Consider the following 23,200-nt stretch of genomic DNA (forward strand, 5'->3'; position numbering starts at 1 on the left):
ATCACGCGAGAAGCATGCGGCTCAAAAATGCGGTCCTGTCTCATGCTTTGGTAACGTGTGTGAACTACAACATCCATGATGCTTTGCTTCCATTCCCACCCGATTCACTTCAGAGTTACACAAACGTGCACCTTTTTCCACTGGTGAAATTTTCATAGTAGGTGGAAAAATAAAGAAAAGCTTTTGAAATACGATGCAAAGTGCTTATTTATTATTACTTAAAGCATGGTTTGTTTATGGAATATTATAAATTATGACAGGGAGAAAGTGAAGCATTTTACTCAAGCAGTTGTTCATCACTTTCTTGCCTTAAATGTCAGCAAGAGAGATTTGCATTCCAGGGACATGCGAGCATCTTCAGAAATATTCAGCTTGTGAGAGACTGTGAGATTTGAAACAATAATAAAAAAATCAAAACTCTACCTTGTCTGGTTCTTCTGTTGTGACAGGAGGTGTGGGCAGTGAAGCTTCATCCTGGGCATGACAGGAAAGGAAGTGAAAAAACCTCTTTGAAAGTGAATGTTGAGTAAAGATTTCCATGTGAGATTTCAGATAAGAGCAAACAAGGTAAGCTGCCCCCACACATACCTTTTCTATATCAGCCATAGTTTGAGATGGTGGCTCTGTGCTTGTCAAGACCACCTGTATGAAGAAAAATTTGGGGGGAAGGGTCATCAACCAGTCTGGACTTTTTCTTTTTTTTCAAACTAAATTAAATAAACTGCTGGTCACCAAAATGATTAGTGATGGACCGAACACTTTGATTCATTTTGTAATACATCACACCTTAAGTGTAGCATCTATGTCTCTGTCTGCGGAGGATGTTAGAGGAAGACTGGAGGTTTCTAGCTGATCAGCACTGTATGCAAGCAGTTGTTCCACCTGAAAAGATAATAATAATAATAATAATAATAATAAAAAGGATAAATAAGTTATTATTATCCTTCAGGTTCAGTAGAGCAGCACAAGACTGAGCTCAGCTGTCCCTGCACCCTTTCTATCAAAGCACAGTCTTGCAACAGTGAATGAGTTTTACTTTTTATTACGCTCACATTTTTATCCACCGGATGGGGGAATCCATCTGTTCGGACTTCAAGCTGCATATGATTAAAAACACGGAAGACATTTTTACATTTCTGCATCCAGCTGAAGCAGATGAGAGCATGCATGTTGGAAGCAAGTTCACCTGTCTGTGGTCTCTCTCTTCCTGAGACACCGAGGGGTCACCTGGGTGAAGTTTTTCCTGTTTAGGGGAAAGGAAAAAAAAAAAAAAGTAATTTCATCATGACGTTTAAACACCTACAGACGCTCCAGTGGATTATATATATTGTTCTGTGACGAGAAACTAATTTATTTTTAATAATTGTTTCAGGTGGGTGGTGGGTTGGTGGGCGTGTCATTAATCAACTCTCTCCAGCCGTTCAGTGTGGGCACGTATGAGATGTTGCTATTTAAAAAAAAAAAAAAGAAGAAGAGACAGAGAGAGAAAAACTGGGCGATTTGATTACGAGGTTGACAGGTCCGTTAATATGAGGCACCCACAACGACAACGCTCCAAATCTGGAACAACCCCACGTCATCAATCATCAATTCGAACTGTTTCCTGAAAGTTTCCCCACAGTTCATGAATTAGTCACTCACTGCCCACCTCATATTCGTAACTATATTCTTCGTCGTTATAAAACTCCTCCTCATCCTCATCCTGCTTGTCCTCTTCTCTTGTCTTTAGATAAAGGAGACATGACAATAATTACAGGAAGATACTGTTGCACATCATAATTTATCATTTGTGTCAGAGGCAGGAAGACAACAATGCCAAGCGATTATAAAGCAACCCATTCATCAAAAGTGCTCAAACCTGTTATCAATATAATGAGAAACACATGGATGCTGAGACAAATGCATGCCCTTAGTTTTACTAACCACACCATCTTTGTGATAACTGGTTAATTCTGTTTGGTATATTTAAAAATGTTAGTTCATTATGATGATTATGACATTTTAGTACGAAAGTTGTTATTTCTACACAAACAGTGTTATGTTAATGTCATGTTAGCCAGAGTCAGAGTCTGTGTTTAACTTTCGCAGCGTGAGAATGTGCTGTGTTAGTTGGTTTTCTTTTTGTATGTAGCTGGGACAGAGGTAGAGTTAAGTTTTCAGGTTTAGCTCGACCCCTTCAAGGACATTTACCAGGCGTTGTCTCTGCCTCTTATGTCGTCCTTTACTTCCTTTGCCCTGGTTAAGAGGTTCACAGTCAGAGAGAAAAAAGATAAAGTTTCTCATGCTTAGGACGTTGATGATCATGTATGAAACTATGAGTTGATACCATAAGTTGCAGGAGATATTTAATAGGGGAGTAAGGAGTTAATGAATATCAAAAATGAATGCAGCACCTTCACATAAAGAAGTTTAGGAGACGCTAGTGTTAAAAGTTACCAAACAGTTGAGAACTATTTGTATAGGATCAACACACAGGTGGTTTTGCATGTTTCAGCCCATTTATTCAAAATAAAGTATACTTTATATTTACGGGGACATTCCATAAATGGATGAGGTTCTCTCATTAGGTTAGGTTACATTAGATTAATTGCTCTGCCTATGACTGATGTCCTTCCCTTCCTGGCAGCCACTGATTTTGTTTCCCTGAGTCGTTTTTTTTTTTAATCTATTTTTCTGATGTTTTAGGAAACTGTTGAATCATCGCAATCTAATAAGAATGCAATTTCTGTAATCAAATGTGCTAATTGATAAAAGGAGTAATAAAGAAAACCTTCTGAAGTAGATAATCCATCACAGTGAGCAATTTCTGATTTTCACACTGCAGTGGCATGTGTAAATGCTTGGAAGGTAGGACGTATGAGCTAAAACATGTAATACTAGTGTGTTCCTTTAATGATAAATGTGTAAGTCATCAAAGACAGTCAAGAAACATAATTACACCGGTTAAAAAATGATTAGACGAGTATTTCATGTTAATATAGTGGCTGAAAGTTGTCTTTGATCAGTCAGGTCCAAACCTGGTCACTGATTAACATGTCCACTGTAGCTTTACCTTCCCTCGTTCCCTGTTCTTCCTCTTTTGTCCTGCGTTCTTCTTCAGAGGATCTTCCTGAGTGAGGAGAGCAGTCTCCACCACAGTGTCTGGCAGCCCTGAAACCGTCTGACATACACGTGAATTTTTATCGTTACGTTATCACCAGAACATGAATGCCAGACGATACAAACTGTCTGACAGTTGATTTGATTTTTTTTCTCACAAAATGAAAGTAGCCACGTGCACATATGTACAAGTTAGTTTAATTTTGGAAGTTGCTGAAAAATTATCCTGAACCATTTCTGTAGAAACAATAAAGTGGTTGCCATGTTTAATGTACTCAGCAAGTTTTCAACCATTCGGTAAAATTATAGATTTAAAGCTGCCATACTTTATTGAAAATTGTTTTTACCTCCTGTGTCGTAGCATAATTGAAAGTAGAATTGACTCCAGTCAGATTAATCTTGAGAGAAGATGCTCCATCACTGCTCCTACCCAGTATCTCCCTCCCTCTGGGTCCCGTTAATGTGGTTTCAACCCTGTCAAGTTCCTGCTCTCCATTCAGTGTGGTGACAGTCCACACAGTAGGACCCTCTGCAGTTTCATTTAAAGTGTCCTTCACATGAAGAGGAAGAAGAGCAAGCGTAAGAATATGCAGTTTTGGACAAGTGCTTATAGCACATTGAGATTTTGGGATGAGAAAAATCTGATTGTTTATGGTGTATACTTTTTAGTTTCAGTAATTTTCATTGTCAGTATCTTGAATCAAGCCAAGAGTCACTACATTACTGAACTAAAAAATGTGTTCTTTATTGAAGTTGATTCATCTACAACCGGTTTAATAATCTCAACAGATGGGCTGATTTTACTGCCTTGATCTAGGAAAATTTGATTTCTAGGACAGAAGGTGAAGTGATGCCACTTACAACTGGCACAGACTCTGGAAGCTGTCCATGTAAATCAGGATCCTCAATGGTGTCCAACTCTGAGAGTGGTTGGCTGGTGAGGTCAAACTTCAGTGAACTCTGTTCAAGCAAACAGAAAATGAGGACCATTTTGTTCCTTCTGCCCTTTCTTTTGGAAGTTTTGTGATCTTTTGTTTAATGACATAAAGGGTACAAGAGAGTTAAACCCAGAAAAATAAAAGTGACAGAAAAACATAAGGGAATTAAAGATATTTCATACATGAGAGTTCAGAAAGAAATACCTTAAAATCACCTTAAACCAGCGCGGCTGTTCTATTGACACTGGAGTTGTATAAAAGTGAATTTGGCTTAAATTTAGATTAATTTGACTTATGATTTTGAGAACATATATGGACTCTGGCACACTTCTTTCCGAGAGTTTACGTACTGTGTACTCTGTGATGATGTTGGAGGTGTGAGTTTCTGTGTTTTCTTTTGTCTTCTTAGAGGTGCTGAGCACATGAAGAAGCTCCTCTATTCCCTCCTGCAGCAGCCGATCAATCAAAGCCTTCAGCAAAGGCAGCTGGGAAAAAGGTTTACTGAGAAGGTCAAACTTGGATCCTATGACAAATGCTGTCAACCTAAAAAAAACTTTAACGGTGTCACTGTCAGAGCTCACCCTTATGCCATAGGCTTCAAACATCACTTCAATGTCCTGCACAAGAGGAAAAACATGTTGCTCAAAGTACAAAACAGCACCATGTATCATAAAGGTGGATTGACTAAATCTTTTGTTTACCTTCATCTCAGTAGACTTTCCAGGAGCTCCAGCATCACCCTATGGGAACATTAAGGTAAATGCAGTGAAGATAATTTCCACTTCAATATGTGTTTTTGAGGGATAAAACTGAAGCACTACCTTGTCTCCTTTCAGGCCTGTTTCTCCTTTATCACCCTGCAAAAAAGACAAATGAACTGCAGAGCCAACGTTTCTGTTTTTTAAAAAACCGAGTTTCAGTATAAACTTCATTCCGATCTTACCTTCATTCCTGGTGAACCCTGAACACAAAGAAGCAGAGAGCAAGACATTGGAAAATGCATCTACGATTTACAATAAAAACCCTGCAGCCATCACTCAATGTTGACTCAGATGCCATGGAAGTAAAATATGTATTATGCCATCCAATAACTGAAAAAACATGCCAGTATTCATGAGCATATAAATATGTAGAACTCACAGTAGCACCTGGAGGACCCATTGGGATTGGAAACGCTTGCCGGATTTCGTCAACCGTGGCAGCCTGAGAACATGAGCCATGTTGAGATCTGTAAATTTAAGCTGCCAGGCAGTTCTAGGTGAACCTGCATAATGTTTTTCTGAATCACCAGCAAACAGAAACCGACACTGCAGGTGATTACTCTCACCTCTGGAGTGACAAGCACCTGCCTGCCAGGCAAACCTGGAGGTCCTGGTTCCCCCTTACTGCCATCTTTACCCTGTGAAGAACGAAAGATGCTCTAAAGTTACAAGCTCAGTTTTTTCAAGAAGATAACAATTTTACCTTTAGTCCACTTACATTTGCACCTGGATCTCCCTTGTCCCCCTGAAATAAAAGCAAAATTAGTATTCATATTTAAAAACAGCTTTATGAATGTTTTTTGTTGGCGGCAATAACTTTGAAGAACCTTTTTGCCATCATCTCCTTTTGGTCCTCTTTCTCCCTATGAAAACAAAAACACATTTTCAAAGTTAACACATTTTGAAATCTAAACAGAAAGTGTAAACAGCACACACATTAAGCACTAAAGTAGTCCAGCCGGCATCACACAGCACAGTTGTCTAATTGTTAGTGAAAAGGTTCCTCACGTCTTTTCCTGGCAGGCCTCTCTTCCCATCAATGCCAGGTCTCCCCTGTAAAGCAGAGGAAATATAACAACCGCAAGCTCTGGAGACATTTTTAAGATTGATTATTATGGTGGACAAACAGAAGGCTCATGCTCATTACACACCTGACATGACAACAATACACTTTGTCTCTAGGATATGTAATATTTTAGCCACAGGTGACACGAGTCAGAGTGATACTCACTGGAGTTCCCGGTAAACCAGGCATCCCAGCGATCCCAACGCGGCCTTGGTCTCCTTTATCTCCCTTCTGCTCACATGCACAAATTCAAAAACAGTGGCACACAGGACAAACGTTTTTACAAAACACTAACACGTTAAAAAAGTGGCAGGAAAGGAACCCAGCAAACAGATTCCTCAGCAAAAGAACTTGCTGTACATGAAGTGTGTCCTCAGGTTATGTGAAGGGAATGAAATTTATGATCAAAATATTCAGTTATTAGCAAAGTATGTGATATTTTAAGAAAGTATATCCTTTTACATTCCACAGCAGTTTTTACATTTTCTGTAAAGCAGACGCTGTGCTCATTCCCAGCCAGTGTTGTCAGATTGGCCAATTTTCCATCCAGTTGGGCAAATTTTTACTGAACTGGACTGGTAAAAAAAAAAAAAAAATCATTTTTGGTGAACTGTGATAATCTAGGATACTTTTTATATCATTTGGACGTTCTACACCAGTGAAAATTTAGACTAAACTGACATGTTCAGTTCAACAAATAATGACTGAGAGCTGATGATCATCCAAAAAAAATGTGAGTTTATTATAAGTTGAAACTTTTTTCCTCCTCCAGTCTTTCTCCTGTCATAGCTCTGTGATAAAAGCAGCTGGAAAACTCCACACAGGTCTACTTAAGGGTCATGTTAAACACTTCTCTAAAAGACTTGTAATATACTATGTAATATGTAATAAGGTATGAACAATATAACTGCTTACAGAATAATGAAACAAAAAAAAAAACAAACTTTGGTATACTCACCAGACCAGGCTCTCCTTTCTGCCCCTGGTCGCCCTGCAGTTATTATCGAACATGCTGTGAGTTTTTGATAATAAATAATCATAATTCTCAATGTAATGGGCAGATTTTAATAAGTAAAGCACTGTATGCACAAGTTTGTGTCACCTTCATTCCCGGTTTCCCTGGTAAACCATCAAGTCCGTCTCTCCCTGAATCTCCCTGAAAAGAAAACAGCTTCAAATTTCAACACATGCAAATGATACCACACTAAATGTAATTTACAGTGATGTATGGAAGTACCACAGATGTTCCTGGTAATCCAGGCTTCCCCTCTGGACCCTGTGAAGAGAGAAAAATATGCAAATTTTGGGAAGAGATTCAGCCTTATTCATTAAGGGACTGATTATTTCAGCTCTACTTGATACTTTGCAGTACTATCAATGGTAATCGTGACCACCGTGCTTCTGACGTTGCAGCATATGTGTTTGTGACGTGTGAGGTAAAAGACAGGACTCACTCTTGGTCCAGGCAGACCTGTTTCTCCTCTCAAACCAGGCTGACCAGACTCTCCTGGCTCACCCTGAAGGAAAGGAAACAAGAGAAGGGAAAAGTAGATAAGGGAAATCTAAATAACATCATGGAAAGAAAAAAAAATGAAAGAAAGCATGTTTTTCTTTACCTTTATCACTCTGGTCAGTATGCTGTTGTCTGCAACAATCTGGTGGAACAAAATAAGAAATCAAAAGTTAACTTGCTAATTGACACATAATTTCATCTGATCAAGAACAGATATTCATTTCCCAAGGTCTTATGGGAGAGTCATGTTTTTTCATTTGTTCTTTACAAGCTTGATCACAGCGAATGCCCTTGTCAAACATGGCTGAACTGATGAGAAGCTGTCATAAATGATAACGGAAGTTTGTTTACTTGCGGTCCCGGAGGTCCAGGTTTTCCCTTTGTGACATCAGCAGCATGATCAAAAGAAGAGCACAAGAAAATCACAGTTAAAATCTAAAGTGTCACACTGCTAAGCACAATTCATATTTACAGCACAAAGGAAAAATAGTGGACGCACTGATGAGTGGCACACACAAAAGCCAAACTTAATTACTGAACGTATCAAAATAGAAATCATGACATCACAGGTTGCGTGTTGTGACACGGTGAGTGACACAGAAGAATGATCAGAAGGCATCAGCCAGAGGAAACAATAAACATGAGCATCAGTAAGACCAAGAGAGAGAGAGATGGTAGTGAATACAAAACGTACCGGCTCCCCTTTGTCTCCTTTCTTTCCATCGCTGCCCTTCAGGAAAAATAAAATCACAAATTATCTTGAAGCATTGCAGCTTAGTCTTATTTTTTTTTTTTACATTCACTCCTAAAATAAACTCAACAGTTAGGCTTTGCTCAGTAGACGTATAACTTCCATGGAGAAGTACAATAAATAGTTTAAAAGGACAGTTCACCCCAAAATTAAAACCTCAAACTTCCACTTATCCCTGGTGCTATTTATCCGTCTCGATTGTTTTGGTGTGAGAGACAAATTTTGGAGTCTTCGGCTGCACTCTATCATATATTATGAGATCAGATGACATGGATTTTGGAGTGAACTGTCCCTCTAAGTCCATTGCATTGACAGTGTAGTCATCATCTTGTAATTAAGTTAAAAGAACTTACTATCAGACCAGGATTCCCAGGATCTCCTTTCTCTCCTGGGTCCCCTGGTCGTCCTGGCAACCCCAGTGGCCCCTGATCAATATTAAGAAAGGAATTACCTTTGAAGTGATGATGAGCTGGTAAACTTTTCAGTGATCCTTTTGTCTTTATTTGTTGCTGCTAGGGGGTATTTTATTTATTTTCATAAACACACTAAATAAATACCCTGATTCCTCTGTCACCAGGCTCTCCAGGTGACCCTTGTTCCCCCTGTGAAAGACAAAACATTATTACTTAAAATTAACTTGATTATAAATGTATGTGTGTGTGTATGAATGTACTACTTTTGATTATAAATGATCATTGAACAGGTAACATTGCTGACCAGTAAAAGCGCCAGGTAAACATGCTGACTGTACCTTAATTCCTTGGTCTCCTTTAGCTCCCGGTGCTCCCTACACAAAAGGTCCACAGTAATTGTCACCAAATATTATAATATAAATACAGTACGCATGCAGTATATAAATCTGTGAAAACGGAACAAGTTGAACTTGTCATTTTCCTGAAATCCTGCACTTTCTACTTCTACTCTCTCATCTTCTACGTATGCGTTATGTTTGAAAGAATACAATGAGCTCTCTTCGAGTGCAATGTTTTCCAAGTTAAACCTTGAAAGATAATTTTCTCTGTATTGTAAAAACAATTTGTATCATTGCTGTAACAGCCACTCAGGATTTACTTACATCTTTACCTCTTAATCCTGGTTCTCCAGGATTGCCAGGTAACCCAACACTCCCTTTGTCACCCTTGAAGCCATCCTGCCCCTGAACAAAAACACAACATCTGGTATTAAAACATTGTTTTTGGGGATGCATAAGCTGTGCAAACAGGTTAGCCATCAGTTTTTAGTATTTAGAAATTGGGCAGCCACTGTCCAACATTATTATTCTTATAAAGTCATGTGTCTGATCACCCGACAAAGAAAAGTCTAATACATATTATTGTTTTAGCTTTGGTTCGGTCTTCACCAACCACAGAACCAACAATGTGTTCACATCTCATACAGTCATTTGACCACATTATTAATATAGCAATATTAATAACAGCAACCTAAAGCAAAAATAATTAATTTTCACTCACTTTTGGTCCTGGTTTTCCAGACAAACCAACGTTTCCCTGTGAACAGTAAAAAGCAACGTAAATATAGCAATCAACAGCTGTTGTCTGCATCAGTATTATATGATGAGTGTTAAATGGTGACTCACTCTCTCGCCATTTTCTCCCTTTGGACCCCGTTGTCCTGGAATCCCAAAACCAGGGCTGCCCTGCATGCATCAAAACAAATCACTCGTACTTTTCTGTACTGTGTTACTCTTCACTAACAGATATTCATTTAATTCTTAAATGAGGGAATCAGATATGACAAAGTGCAAACATTTTCCATGGTATCTCTCATTATTAACCTTTTCTCCTTTGTCTCCTTGTTGACCCTTTATTCCCTGAGATCCTGTTGGGCCGACTGGACCAATGTCTCCCTGACAAATAGGAAATATTCAAATACATGCACACATAAATCACTCAGCCTGGTTTTGGGTCACCAGGACAAATTATCTCGACAGTTTCAAAACAAAACTCTTCACTTTAAATGGCACCCTGTGGACTAAGATTAAATAGGTCCCATTCACTGGTGCATCCAGTCCCACTGCAAAAAGCTAATGAGAAAAAAATCTTAATTGTGTTTGATAAGCAGACCCAGAGGACCAAGTCTGAGTCTGCAAGAATCCCCCCACACAATTAATTAACAATATCTCAACAGAATACAACATTAAGAAAATCACTTCCTTCTGGCTGACTGACTTACTTTAAGCCAGTTAAGGTAAGTGTGTGAAAACAACTTAAGTTGTTGGACTAATCTGGGGAACCAAACCAGGGCAGGAAGTAACACTTTCGTCCCCCTAAACAGCTTCTCAAACTGCACATCTGTGGTCGATCGAGCAGAGATGAAGACCACTGCGACTCAAGTTTTAATTACACAAACATTTCCTGGAGCTTCTCTGATCAGCTCATTAGTTGAGTCAAGCCTCAAGAGGATGGAATAGACGTCACTCCAAAGGCATTATGACCGGTAAAATGCAGAAGTACATATTGGAGTATAATTGTAACTGGTCTGGTCGCACAGGGCCCTGCAGTAATCACAGGAACAATTTTGTGCATGCAAAGAACTAAAATGGTTTTTAATTAGCTTGCAACATTATTTCATGAACATGTTTCGTCAACATTCTCTCATGAAGGCTCTTTAAAGTTTGCTTTTTACTATGACTAACTGGATGGGGTTAAAACATTTTGGTGCTGTGAAATGAAAGATTTTTATATTTGTGCTGCTCATCTCACTGGTCTGAAGTAAGCTGGGAAAACATGACATCACATTTTCATGCACCGAACTCAGTTTAACAACATCTGAATTAAAATGTGATGACAGTTGTTAAGATATGCATAATATCTTATATAATAAAATTAGAGTTTGGTTACTCACCCTGGCACCCTTTTTTCCAGTTGGGCCAATTATCTGTTGTAATGAGAAAAAGAAGACTGAGCGCAGAGTATCAGGTGATTCTATTTCTTATGGAAGTTTTATTGAGTGAAATAGTTTTCTTACACCCTTGGCAGGATCTCCAGGCAGTCCTCGCAGACCCTCATCTCCTTTCAACCCTGATGGCCCTGTCAATCCCTGAAAAAAACAAATCATCATAAATGCAAATTAAATATTGTCTTTTTTGTTATGGGTTAATTCTGAGTCTCTGCCATCAACTGTCACTTCATATTTTATGGCAACAGAAAAATCAAAATAAACTTTCTATGGCATTTTTTCAACTTCCTTTCAGCTGTCATAACGTCCACAATACCTGTTAGCTGTTAGAGGTTCAAAGTCAAACATTTTGAACTGAAGAATGCCAACTGTGGTACAAAACACAGAAAGCAGGTCCTCATGACGGCATTTTTTGTGATAGTCTCTTCCAAATGACTACGCTGCCTCAAATTAAAAATCTGTGATGCGGGACAAAATGACCCATTTGCAAAAGATACTCACTGAGCTTTGACGATTTGGCTCATGATCGTATGTAATCATAACAATCTCTGACAGAGAACAATCTTGACAACCCAGAACAAAATGGCTTCCTCCTTTGTTCATTTAACAATCTAAATGTCTGCTTGGAGACATTAGAAAACACTTATTAAATAGTGTATCACCGGGTTTTTTCGAGCCAATGTTCAGAGCTGGCCCCAAATAGGTTTACTGCCTCAGCCTCAGGCTTTCAGTGTAATCAAAAAGGAATTAAAAAGCAGACTTTAATATGCTCCAAAGGTGAGTAAGTGGCAGCACTTATGATCATGTTGGTTAGTGGGAAATTATGATGTGTTCTAGTTTGCTGGAAGTGTGCAGTGTACAAAAACACTGTATATATAACACTGTATATATATTATATATATATATATATATATATATATATATATTATATATACTAAAAAAATATATATTATTATATTATATTACTATATATATATTATGTATATAGTCAGGAATATTTTGTCTCAGTACTTAAAATGTGTATAAATTTTTACTGGCGGCTTAGGGCACACTCTGTAAGAGGTAATCCTCACTCACCATCGGTCCTTGAGGTCCGACTGGTCCCATCTCTCCTCGTTCTCCCTAAAAAGACAAAAATGCACTGGATAATTTAACACTCACACACACATTTTTACTCTGGTGTGACGCCTGTTTAATCTAACATCTATTAGCTTGACTCTACGCTGAATTAAATTGAAATTTCTTTTCTTTTTTACTTAGAATATTAATTATAAAGTGAAAATCTGCAGCCCAATGAAGAAAGAGTGGACATGTGTGGGTTGAACTCACCTTGTCCCCTTGTTCCCCTTTGAATCCCTTCTTTCCCTGTAGGCAAAAATAAATCACTAGCTCTGAATGTTTAGTGATTCTTGCACAGTTTTCACCTTAGGTTAAATAGGTTTGGTTTTATCTCATTAGACTAAGCTCAAATTAATTCATACGCATCTGAAAGTAAAGACAGTCACTTCTAGCTATTGAACATGAGATAATGATGAAGTGCACACCCGAGGTCCGATGATTCCTTGGATGCCCTGCTCTCCAACATCGCCCTTGAAAGATGAATTTCAAAGCACATTATTCTTCAGACAGGTTCTTTCCATTTCACGAAAAAGTGTCACATTAAGAGGAAACTACCACTACTATGTTTAAATGTATAATTCCTGTTTCTTACCTTTGGGCCAACTGGTCCCATTAGGCCGATATTTCCCTGCAAAACAATAGTTCAAACACTGAAACAAAACTTGACTTCTGAGACTTCTGTTCCAGAAGTCAATTAGCTTGTTGATCTGTTTATGCCTGTCGATACAAACCTATGTGATGCTGTTGACATTGGACAGATGACTTCTTAATCTCAAAACTGTGACTGAACTTTGTGTTCTACTCTGCGTAAAATGATGACACTCTAAAAGCTTGTTGTGATGTACCTTCTCTCCTGGCTCTCCACGAGGACCTTGAGTACCTTGTATGCCAATTCCTTCTTCACCCTGCAAAAGATTAATGTTAATAGGTCCAGTTAGTAGATTTTCTTTTTTTTCAAAAGTGCAAAGTTTTCTTGATTAGCACTTTTACCTTCTCTCCCTTCTGGCCTGGTAAACCCGGCACCCCATCGATGCCAATGGGACCAGGCAAACCTGCGATACCCTACAGCAGTTTGCATATGGGTGCAAAGTTTGTGTGAGAGCCAGCAAGAAAGAAACGAAAAAGGGAGACAGAAACAAAACACTTCAGTAATTTTTTCAGAAGGCAAATCTGAATAATCTTTCATGTTGTGCGATGTCTTTTGTCACTTCTAACAACGTTATTATCTATGCACTTACATCTTTTCCCGACTCTCCTTTGTCTCCTTTCACACCCTGCTTCCCACGTAAACCCTTTCAAAAATAATGAAAGTGTTATCAGATTAATATGCAAGTAGACACAATTTGTGATGCATGATATTTATGCTGTAAATTAAATTTTACACTGCAACCTCCCGAAGACAAGACAAATAAAGGGAGACACACTTACTTTTGCTCCCGGTTCTCCAGGATCTCCCTACAAAGTGCGAACAGTAAAAATGACTCTGTTTTTTGGCAGACATCATTTTGCTGTGTCAGTACCTTCTTTTTGCTTTGAATTTCATTCTGATCCGTGTTACCTTGAAAGAGATTCCTGGTGATCCTGGTGGTCCCGGCTGGCCAGGGAGGCCCGGAGCTCCATTGACCCCTGGTACACCAGGAGGTCCCTGGGGACCCTGTAACATACAGTAAATAATATGTGAATTGCCGTGAAGCTCACCATTGATTGTTGTGGATAGTAACTACCAATATTTTTTCAAATACTGTACTTAAGTACAATTTTGACATACTTGCATTTGAATATTTCCATTGCCACTTCTACTCCTCTACATTTCAGAGGTACATATTGTCCTTTTACTCCATTAGATTTATTTCACATTTATAGATACTGGCTACTTTTTGCATGAAAACACAAAACTTGTGATATGCATATATTACATGATGCAGTGTTATATTCCTAAACTACCAAGATTATACAACACAGTATAACATTAAAAATATTAAAAATATTCTTACACATAATGTTATATAACGATAAAACACTGTGAAAGGAGCCATTCTGCCTGATGAGTACTTACACCTTTGATACCTGAAGTACAGTTTGTTGATAATACTGCTGTACATTTACTTAAGTAACATACTGAAAAACTTTTATTTATTTATTTATTTTGAGGACTCACTGAAGATCCTGGTTCTCCTTTTCGTCCAGGAACAAAGTTTGCGTCCGTGCCGGCTATGACGTATCCAGGCTCTCCCTAAGTAGAAACACACACAAAAAACTTTAACATGCAAGTAGACAACAGGAGCGTAGCAGAAAGCAATCGGTCTAAATGAAACGCACACGTTAGACTTACTCTCTCTCCTCTCTGTCCCTTTGGACCAGTGAGTCCAGGTGAACCCTGCCATTGGAAGGAAACATGCAGTTTATTAGATGAATTCATGAAAAAAATATACTCAAAATATATTTTTAATGTCTAGACTATGACCATGTGAAGTAATCAATATCCTGTTTGAGGCTTTAAGGGCTTCATAATCTATACAGCATATGACACACCATATCCTGAGACCCTTCCCCTCATTTTCTGTGCCCTCTCTACTGTCTCCTGTTGAATAAAGGCAAAAATACCTGTAAATCTCTTACAAAGTTCAGTGGTGAACACAAAACCTCTTAAAAAATAAAATAAAAGTTGCTCAGTGCAGATAAATAATACTCAGATAATAAATGCCTGCCTTCTTTTAGCTGTCTCTTGTCTTCCCTGATTTAAAGGGTAAGTCCGACACTTTTAAACCTGAATGAACTAATGCATCAAAACACCACAGACACAAAATAACATAAAGGCAAAGAAAACAGGTGATACATAGAACTAAGGCGCAGACATTCAGAGGCAGGATATCACATTTATGTGATCTGCGTTTTAGCCAGCTGACCTGACATAATGCTTAATGAGTTTTTTTTTGTTTTGTTTTCATAAATTAATATGTTATTTTTATCTTACCCTGTCACCTGGAATACCTGGAAGGCCCTGGGGAAAAAAAAAAACAAATATCATTTTCAGAGTCAGACCTAAATTAAATAAACTTTAATCAAGTTAGTGTGAAGTTTTGTTCTTTCTGAATTTAGTTACCCGTTGGCCGGCAGAACCTGGGGGTCCAGTTCTCCCTGGTCGTCCTGGCAACCCAGGTACACCATCTGTTCCGGGAGGTCCCTGCCATAGCAAAATATTATAGTCATTGCTGGAAAATGAAATAACAGACATACGCAGCAGAGCTGCACTCACCCACGCAGCCACAGCGGGTTTATGAGACTGGATATGGTGCAAATGAAAAAGTGATGACAACAATAATTTGATACACTGGAACTATGAGGACGGAGCAGTGACTGTACTCTAACTGATTCAAGGAATGAACAACAGTAAACAGACTGTAGGTCAAGTTAACCTGTCTGTAGCGACATACTTAAAGCAGATGAGTCACAAACACAGCAGGGGTTCTGCATTTCCCAACATCTGTTCACCTGTGAATCTGTCAAAACCCAACACGGGGTAGAGATTTGTGTTTCAGCACGACGAAGATGCCGAAGCCTTATCTACTTCCATTTTGCATTAAGTTTGCTATCTTTATGGCTCCAATCTGCAGTCTTTTGTTTTTTAACCTGCGTCACTACGGCAACCAGCAACTGCACCAAATGCAGCCTTCAATTAAAAATGATCAATAATGACGCTCATGAAGGCATTGTGTATTGTGTGCATGTTCTCACTTTTTCTCCTGGTTCGCCTTTGGAAGAAGTAAAAGGATCATACTGCCCAGGGCTTTGCCTGAATTTCTACATAAACAAAAAAAAATACAGCTGGTTATTACTTAAAGTTTAAGTTTTATCAATGACAACAAGAGTACAAGCCAGAGAATACGGAGGAGAATATAAAGCATACAAAGCATGATGCAGGGAACATACCAGACCTCCAAAGCCAAAACCATCTCCCTGAAAAGATGAGAGGAAGAATACTGAAAATAAATAACGCTGCATTTGCTTACATTTAGAAATCAATTCAATCTTCAACACATTTCAGTTAACTCACTTTTTCCCCTTTCTGGCCCTGGAATAACAAACAGTTAATATGATTAATGAAGAGAAGAACTCATAAATTGTGCACAATTGATCCACATTTAAGTGCACTATGACAGTTTTGTGATTACCTTTGCACACTGGGAGGGGCAGGGACCCTGAGGCTTAAGCAGCTCGTCTGGGTCTTCAGTCGGGTTGTCCAACTGTGCAGACTAAAAATGGAAATGAGGAAAAATGCATTTATTATAGTATCTACAGAGTCTTTGTGAGCCGATTACATTCACATTTATTTGTCTACAGGGTCACTTTGCATGTGTAACCATCACCACAGGTGGTTTAGTTGTTCTCTCTACATGTAATAGGTGTATTTACTTTACATGCGTTACTTTAGTAAAGTGCACACGAGGCCCATCTGATTAAAACACAAATAAATAAAATAGCGAGAAAGGGACGTGTTTTGCTTTGTTTCTGTCTTGCCTCATCGTGCAGTTTGAACTCGGAGAGGAGCTCCTCACTACAGATGCTCTGGATAAATTCTCTCTCAATGGAAGGGAAGTCATCAAAGGTTGGTGAGTAGAAGATATTTTTGTAGCTGGTGGGTGCTGCTATTTTATTCAGCTCCTCGATGTCTGCATTAGAAACTCCAACTGCCAGGATGCTGACACCTGGAGAGAAACAGGTTCAAAACACTATAATAAACTTTCAGGTATTCAAAGTCTTTTTTATGACACACTCATTATAGAAAATATAGTATTTTTCTGCCCTATCCAAACGGTTAGGAGGCTTTATGCTAACTTTTACTGACCCAAAGCACGTGCAATTCTGGAGGGTGGCACCACATTATCCTGGGCCCTGCCATCTGTAATGAGGACCAGAACGTGGGCCACGTCCTGCCTCATGCCCAGAGACTCCTGGAACAGTTCCTGCAGAACATAGCTGATGCCTTTTCCTGTGGGGACACAGAAACAGAAAAAATAATCATTTGGGAGAGTTTTACTCTGATAAATGCTGGACCACTAAATGTACTTCAATGAACAACACTGTTTTGAAGTACTGCATAGATCTCGCAAACGTTAACCACAAAGAGGAGTGTAAAACAGGGTGTATACCAGTTATTTTTTTATAGCATCTTTCATAAGACTTCACAGATGACTGACAAGTTGATAATAAGAAACAAATTAAGACGTAATTAAAAGAGAGAGATGAGAGATGAGATTAAGTAAAATTTAAGAGGCATAAAACACTCTAATCAAGTGGCAGCTTTAAGAGGTAGGTTTTAAGTTTGTTTCTAAAAATACCTTTCATAAACAACAATGACTAATTAATTGTTTTTATGAATTAGTTATTAAATGGTCTGATTGTTTTTTCATTTATAAAACGGATGTCAACCTAATCCCCTCTAAATCTTTGTGCAAGCAAAACTGAACTGGCACAGTGAACATCTCAAATGGTACAAGCTACATCGTACGTATTATTACGTCTACACGTTAACAGGAACAAGAAAAGCACACTTTCTGTCCAGCAGCGTGACAGACGTGACATCAAGACCTAAACTATGTTCTAGGAATAATCTGCCATGTGATGACAGGTGGAACACAAACAGGTGTGTCACTAACCTGTTCTGGTGTTGCCTCCTACATAACGTAGAGCTCTGAGCGCCCGGAGCACAGAGTTTCGGTCTTGGTAGTCATTCAGACGGAATTCAATTCGAGGCTCATCGCTGTAATGAACCACGGCTATCTGAGGGAAGATTAATGGAGAGAATACACATCATAATCACATAATCATGTTGGCTAAATTGAATGTGGTGCCACTTTAATCTACATTTCTAAATTTCATTATAATCAGTACTCTTCTCACACACATATTTGTGCATGTTTACGGGCAGGTGTCTCTTCCTCGGCTTCTACTCTGTACTGTAGCCAATCACGAGTCATGTGGCATTGTGCCTTGTTTGTCCTTTCTGCCAATGTTTGAATCAGATTCTGCCCACTTGGTGAAAGAAATGCACATTGAGTTCGTGCTAATGGTACTGGCAGGCACAGGAGACTTGCTGGAGCAGTTTGCCACCTTGCGGCAAAATTAAAATCACTGCAGTCCAGTCCAGTAATTGTCCTACCACACCAAACAAACCTATGGTTTGGGACACCACAGTACAATATACACCTCAAGCCACCCCCACAATATAAAAACAAAAGAAACCCTGAGACACAAACCTGTGTGGCCTGAGAACCAATGACAGGAAAGTAAGTGGCCACCCGGAAGATGAAATCTTTCATCTTGATAAAGTTGTTAGCGCCAATGCTGGAGGACTCATCCACTAAGAATACGATGTCTGCTTTGCTCTTACCACATGCTGACAAAACACAAAAAAAAACGTAAATACATGTTCACCATCTCATGAGTGCAGTAAGGCAATAGGTGCAAAGTAGAAATCATAACTTGAAGCAGCATCTTTTTAAATTACCTCGCCTTGGAGGAGCAGTTGTCTCTGCACTCAATGTGGTTTTGAGTGACGTGACTCGTGCCTCTTTGGCTTCAGTGACACTTGGCTGACCTGCAGGCTTCTTGGTGGTTATGGATTTAGTCTGCGGCACAGCGACGGGACGCTGGGTGATCCTGGTGGCTATGTGAGTGATGGTTGCATTGGTGATGGAGGCGGTCGTGATTTGAGGGGCGACTGTGACTGGCACAGACTGGGCCGTTGCCATCGGAGGATCCTGTCCCACTGAGATGCACAGAGCAATAACATAACTGATTAAAAAAATCTAAATCGAGCTCTAAAGACATCTGGAGGGGAAAGGAGTTGTTGCCGTTTGGGACAGACGCTGTATTCCTGTGCTATTCACACATTTCTGTGTATTTTATTTTTGTGTTTATCTGGACTTTGTCACATTGGGTTTGATAAGTGCTTTACAAAAAAATGTTCTAATACAGACATATGTTAAGTTTAAGTATATACTACACATTTAACAGTCATATTTTTCATGTAAGGACTTACATATTCTCTGATACACCGTGCTTACAGGGCCCTCCACTTCTCCATACAAAGGTCTGATGGTAAAAACATAGGTTCTTCCATACAGCAGATCACTAATCTTATAGATGGTGAAATCAGGGCCCAGGGTTTCTGTTTTAGTCTCCAACACTGCAAAAACACACAGATAAGAACATGATTTAATTTCAAGGAATAATAGGAACAGAAAAACATGCCTGCCTATTCAAATACTGTTTAGTCCACAGTTATGAGTGGAAAATAAGCCAAGCAATAAATGTGTCATCGTACAATCAGGTGGAATACAAATAATCTGATAAAAGATGATGCTGTGCTAACTCATTCATATCAGGCTGTCTTTCCTGTAAAACTCACACACATATGACGAAACATGAATATTAGTTTTGTGAATGTTGTTCTTAATATTCCCCATTTCCACAAAAGAGTGCGAATGCCGTGACTCAATACACAATACAATAACGTGTCACACCACACATCCACTTCCAACCTTGAACGATCCTGAAAAAGATGATCATTGTTAGATTCAGTCTGCACTTGGAATTCATTCAAATAAATACTAATTTCTCAAAGCAGTGCCGCTTTTAAACAAAACACTGATGCTCTTCAGGCTAACTGTTGAAAATTGCATGAATGTTAACGTCATGCTGAGTTAAGGATGAAACTTCCCTCCACTGACCTGAAATGTGCCTCCACGTGAGAAGATATCCAGAGACGCCGGCCACTCGTGTCCAGTTCAGAACAGTGCTGCTGTCTGTAGTGTTCAGAGCAGCAAAACCATTCACTTTTGGAAGATCCACTGAAACAGAAAAAGACACATGAATAATGAAACAAAAAAGCCAGGGCCATAGGGCAAGCTGAAGAACAGAATAACTTTTGTGTCATTTTAAAATCTGAAGACATCTGTAGTTCATGTGCATGTACGGAAACCGGTGACGGCCGTGATGCTGAAGAATTGAGTCTGCAGCTACTACTGTGACATATTATGTCAGGCAGCAAATTTACCTAATAAGATCAGTATTGCCCCGCGTATCAATGATTATCCTCACCACAAACGGGAAAGGTAACTGAGTCTGATGAAGAACATACAAGCATCCTCAATGGAAAATTTTGCTGTCGTACGATATACTTAAGGTGGCCAAATTTCATCACATCAAAAGCGGATTTATTGCTAAGATTTTAAATTCTTAACTTGACACATTTCTACTGTTGATTTCTGTTACATAATTGTATAAACAGCTCCTTGAAGCCTCTGACTGAGAGGACATCTCATAGTGATTCTCACTGTTTTGGACAGAAAGGACTCACAGGTGCGTGCAGTGACCAGGACTGGGCTTCCCAACCTATTGCCCGCCATGGATGACACCTGGATCTTATAAGCTGAGCTCTCCCGCAGGTTGTGGATAGTGAAGGTGGTCGAAGCAGCAGATACCACCTGGGATTTCTCCTGGCCCCCTAGAGTAGTAATACAGTGGTGCATTCATACGTTCAGTTAAAATTCCAATTCATTGAGCCAGAGGAGTCCAAAGAGCTAAAAGAAACCACCAATGATGAAAATTTTATTTGTTGCAAACAGCAAATATAAATATCCAAGAAATATCCCACAGGGGAGCTAAGTGAAGCCATGAATTGCACTGCACTGGTTCAAACATATAAAACCCACAAAGCTATCTGAAAATCTGAAAAGCTTTACTTTAGGTATGCATCAATCTGCTCAAAACTGACTGACTGTGTGTGGAGCCTCACCCAAGAAGGGGATCCAAGAGATTTTGTACCCAGATGCCCCTGGTGTTTTCCTCCAGGATAGCGTGAAGGAGTTGACTCCAATGTCCACAACCTTCACCTCCCTCACTGCCTGGATTGGGCCTGAGTCTGAAACAGCAGCTGAAAAATAACATAATACAAGCATGTCAGGTGACAGAGTATGTGTCTTAACATCCATCCATGTTCGATACCTGTTTTATCTGTCAGGGTCACAGGGGGCGGGGGGCTTGAGCCTATCCCAGCTGACTACAGGTGAGAAGCGGGGTACACCCTGGACTGGTCACCAGTCAATCACAGGGCTTAATTTCACATCATGTTCTCAAAATAATCACAAAAATGACATAATCGACATGAAATGACATATCAGAGATATCCAAAATCTCTGAGTTGAATGACCTGCTGTTGCTTTATTCACACTCCCTATAATTTGTCAGTGTAATAAATATGGCACTTGGAGCCTGTTGTGACACACTAACATTGACAAAGACAGTGATAAAATGATAGCAGCTCTACTGACTTGGACTCAGAGCCATATACTATAAGTGGCAATGACAGGAACTGTGGTTAAAATGGGAAGACCAAAATACATGACTTGTCAGTCAGGCAAAGACACAACGAGGGTGCTGTGGCATGGGATGAGGACCTCCACTGTCCCTACCCATTTAATTACAATGGGGTGCACAGCTGCACAGAGCTATTTAAATGAATCATCATCAGTCGAAATAAACTGTGAGACCTCATTTCCGCTCTGTACCTGTGAGCTGAGATAAGGAGATTTCTGGTCCCTCTGAGTTGCCGTACACTGCGCAGATGGTAATCGTGTAGGTGGATCGCGGGTTCAGGTCTTCTATTCGATGGAAGAGAACACTGCGGTCCAGGTAACGAGACTGAGGTCTGCTATCACCTGCTAGCATGAATGTATTACACAAGTATTACACAGTAGTACATACAGTGTAGGAATTCTGAGTCACTCCCACAACTTGCTCCCACAATTTCTATTCACTTAACCAGACACAAAGTGAAAACATATAAATAGTCCACATTTGAAGCTGCAGCAGAGAAAAACACATGCTACTATATCACCTGTGTTCCAGGAGAGTTTGTACTCAGAGGCTCCAACAATGGGACTCCACTCCACATCTATGGAGGTGCTGGTGTAGGATGTCACCTTGAAGTTGGACACGTATCCCAATGGAGCTGAGAAAGGGCAAGATGGAACATAAATAATCTGTTTTAGTTCATGTAAATATGTTGCTCATAACATGATTTCATCTACAATATCCAAAAGAAAGACAGCAGATAAACTGATTTGTTTTTAAAAATGGTTTTCCTCTTTAGTCATTTTGACTAAGTGAGATGAACCCAAAAGCAGATGAAAATCTTGTATTTGCTGCCCTCCAGTGGTTTAACTTTTCCACCTGACACAGTGATGTATAAGTGCACCCCAGGGAGTGTCAGTATGCTGTGATATCACAGATGGGATGGGGAGGATTGAAGTAGTTTTGAAGTAGTTTTCGAAAATTATGTCGAAACTAAACATAAAAATTAAATTCCTTTGGACTTTTTTTATGAAGTCTTCAGTTTGTATTCCTGCTTGCTCGGGCCAACTGACACAAACGGGTGACAACAGGGAAACTGGGCACATGACTTGTCATTTCAAACAAAGACAGTATGAAACACTGCAGCTTTGCCAGTTTATCATATTATTTTGACGTGGCATGATACTTTCAGGGTGAATGAACAGGAAAATAAATGCTCAGTGGTACTTCAGGTGGGTGGGAGACATACTGAATACAGGTACTCACAAGTTCTGAAGGTAGCAGAGATACCAGGCCCCACCACAGATCCAAACAGCACATAGAGAGTCAGGACATACTCAGTATCATGGGCCACATTCTTCAGCTGGTATTCTGTGGTGCTGCTGTTCAGAGCCAACTGCCTGGGACGGTCCCGACCAACAAACTCTGAGGACACAACATCAACATTGACAGTACAGTCACACCACTCTTTCTTTTATCTGATTATTCCTCACTGTCGTGGTATTCCTCTCAGCTCTGGCTCAGCATCAGAGCCCCCTTCTCTGAAAAACAACATCCTCCTCCTTTTTTCCCCCAACATTTGTATTTCATCAAAGAGAGGCCCCATGCCACCTGTCACATCCTCCTGGCAGACTGGCAGTGATGATGTGTCCAAAAGCTCTTGTCAGAGTGAGTCTG

At 39.5% G+C, this 23,200-nt stretch overlaps 1 protein-coding gene across 1 annotated transcript in view; it reads right to left on the reverse strand.

The window, feature by feature from the left end:
* Positions 1 to 23,200, reverse strand: part of col7a1l (collagen type VII alpha 1-like) — a gene marked incomplete at its 3' end in the record, with an annotated part of 34,506 nt that overhangs the window by 1,761 nt on the left and 9,545 nt on the right. Inside the window, exons 13-78 of the mRNA XM_046379529.1 lie at positions 22,790 to 22,948; positions 22,068 to 22,181; positions 21,739 to 21,888; positions 20,967 to 21,104; positions 20,529 to 20,675; positions 19,900 to 20,019; positions 19,209 to 19,355; positions 18,675 to 18,935; positions 18,424 to 18,563; positions 17,824 to 17,947; positions 17,013 to 17,156; positions 16,685 to 16,872; positions 16,339 to 16,419; positions 16,221 to 16,238; positions 16,097 to 16,123; positions 15,902 to 15,967; positions 15,270 to 15,350; positions 15,141 to 15,167; positions 14,499 to 14,543; positions 14,325 to 14,399; positions 13,725 to 13,820; positions 13,595 to 13,621; positions 13,405 to 13,458; positions 13,157 to 13,228; positions 13,012 to 13,071; positions 12,759 to 12,794; positions 12,592 to 12,636; positions 12,377 to 12,412; positions 12,125 to 12,169; positions 11,117 to 11,188; positions 10,994 to 11,026; positions 9,924 to 9,995; positions 9,726 to 9,785; positions 9,601 to 9,636; positions 9,204 to 9,284; positions 8,880 to 8,915; positions 8,686 to 8,730; positions 8,482 to 8,553; positions 8,072 to 8,107; positions 7,729 to 7,755; positions 7,481 to 7,519; positions 7,319 to 7,381; positions 7,102 to 7,140; positions 6,967 to 7,020; positions 6,823 to 6,855; positions 6,030 to 6,095; positions 5,807 to 5,851; positions 5,626 to 5,661; positions 5,517 to 5,543; positions 5,365 to 5,436; positions 5,178 to 5,240; positions 4,981 to 4,998; positions 4,859 to 4,894; positions 4,739 to 4,777; positions 4,619 to 4,654; positions 4,388 to 4,522; positions 3,961 to 4,059; positions 3,447 to 3,650; positions 3,053 to 3,160; positions 2,191 to 2,235; positions 1,649 to 1,723; positions 1,187 to 1,243; positions 1,053 to 1,097; positions 787 to 882; positions 589 to 642; positions 424 to 474 (exon numbers count right to left, since the gene is read on the reverse strand). Of these exons, the coding sequence (XP_046235485.1) occupies positions 424 to 474; positions 589 to 642; positions 787 to 882; positions 1,053 to 1,097; positions 1,187 to 1,243; positions 1,649 to 1,723; positions 2,191 to 2,235; positions 3,053 to 3,160; positions 3,447 to 3,650; positions 3,961 to 4,059; positions 4,388 to 4,522; positions 4,619 to 4,654; positions 4,739 to 4,777; positions 4,859 to 4,894; positions 4,981 to 4,998; positions 5,178 to 5,240; positions 5,365 to 5,436; positions 5,517 to 5,543; positions 5,626 to 5,661; positions 5,807 to 5,851; positions 6,030 to 6,095; positions 6,823 to 6,855; positions 6,967 to 7,020; positions 7,102 to 7,140; positions 7,319 to 7,381; positions 7,481 to 7,519; positions 7,729 to 7,755; positions 8,072 to 8,107; positions 8,482 to 8,553; positions 8,686 to 8,730; positions 8,880 to 8,915; positions 9,204 to 9,284; positions 9,601 to 9,636; positions 9,726 to 9,785; positions 9,924 to 9,995; positions 10,994 to 11,026; positions 11,117 to 11,188; positions 12,125 to 12,169; positions 12,377 to 12,412; positions 12,592 to 12,636; positions 12,759 to 12,794; positions 13,012 to 13,071; positions 13,157 to 13,228; positions 13,405 to 13,458; positions 13,595 to 13,621; positions 13,725 to 13,820; positions 14,325 to 14,399; positions 14,499 to 14,543; positions 15,141 to 15,167; positions 15,270 to 15,350; positions 15,902 to 15,967; positions 16,097 to 16,123; positions 16,221 to 16,238; positions 16,339 to 16,419; positions 16,685 to 16,872; positions 17,013 to 17,156; positions 17,824 to 17,947; positions 18,424 to 18,563; positions 18,675 to 18,935; positions 19,209 to 19,355; positions 19,900 to 20,019; positions 20,529 to 20,675; positions 20,967 to 21,104; positions 21,739 to 21,888; positions 22,068 to 22,181; positions 22,790 to 22,948 (4,928 nt within the window). The remainder of the gene's footprint in view (positions 1 to 423; positions 475 to 588; positions 643 to 786; positions 883 to 1,052; positions 1,098 to 1,186; positions 1,244 to 1,648; positions 1,724 to 2,190; positions 2,236 to 3,052; positions 3,161 to 3,446; positions 3,651 to 3,960; positions 4,060 to 4,387; positions 4,523 to 4,618; positions 4,655 to 4,738; positions 4,778 to 4,858; positions 4,895 to 4,980; positions 4,999 to 5,177; positions 5,241 to 5,364; positions 5,437 to 5,516; positions 5,544 to 5,625; positions 5,662 to 5,806; positions 5,852 to 6,029; positions 6,096 to 6,822; positions 6,856 to 6,966; positions 7,021 to 7,101; positions 7,141 to 7,318; positions 7,382 to 7,480; positions 7,520 to 7,728; positions 7,756 to 8,071; positions 8,108 to 8,481; positions 8,554 to 8,685; positions 8,731 to 8,879; positions 8,916 to 9,203; positions 9,285 to 9,600; positions 9,637 to 9,725; positions 9,786 to 9,923; positions 9,996 to 10,993; positions 11,027 to 11,116; positions 11,189 to 12,124; positions 12,170 to 12,376; positions 12,413 to 12,591; positions 12,637 to 12,758; positions 12,795 to 13,011; positions 13,072 to 13,156; positions 13,229 to 13,404; positions 13,459 to 13,594; positions 13,622 to 13,724; positions 13,821 to 14,324; positions 14,400 to 14,498; positions 14,544 to 15,140; positions 15,168 to 15,269; positions 15,351 to 15,901; positions 15,968 to 16,096; positions 16,124 to 16,220; positions 16,239 to 16,338; positions 16,420 to 16,684; positions 16,873 to 17,012; positions 17,157 to 17,823; positions 17,948 to 18,423; positions 18,564 to 18,674; positions 18,936 to 19,208; positions 19,356 to 19,899; positions 20,020 to 20,528; positions 20,676 to 20,966; positions 21,105 to 21,738; positions 21,889 to 22,067; positions 22,182 to 22,789; positions 22,949 to 23,200) is intronic.

The sequence above is a fragment of the Scatophagus argus genome, chromosome 22, assembly GCF_020382885.2.
Source record: "Scatophagus argus isolate fScaArg1 chromosome 22, fScaArg1.pri, whole genome shotgun sequence".
In the NCBI taxonomy this organism is placed as follows: Eukaryota; Metazoa; Chordata; class Actinopteri; family Scatophagidae; genus Scatophagus; species Scatophagus argus.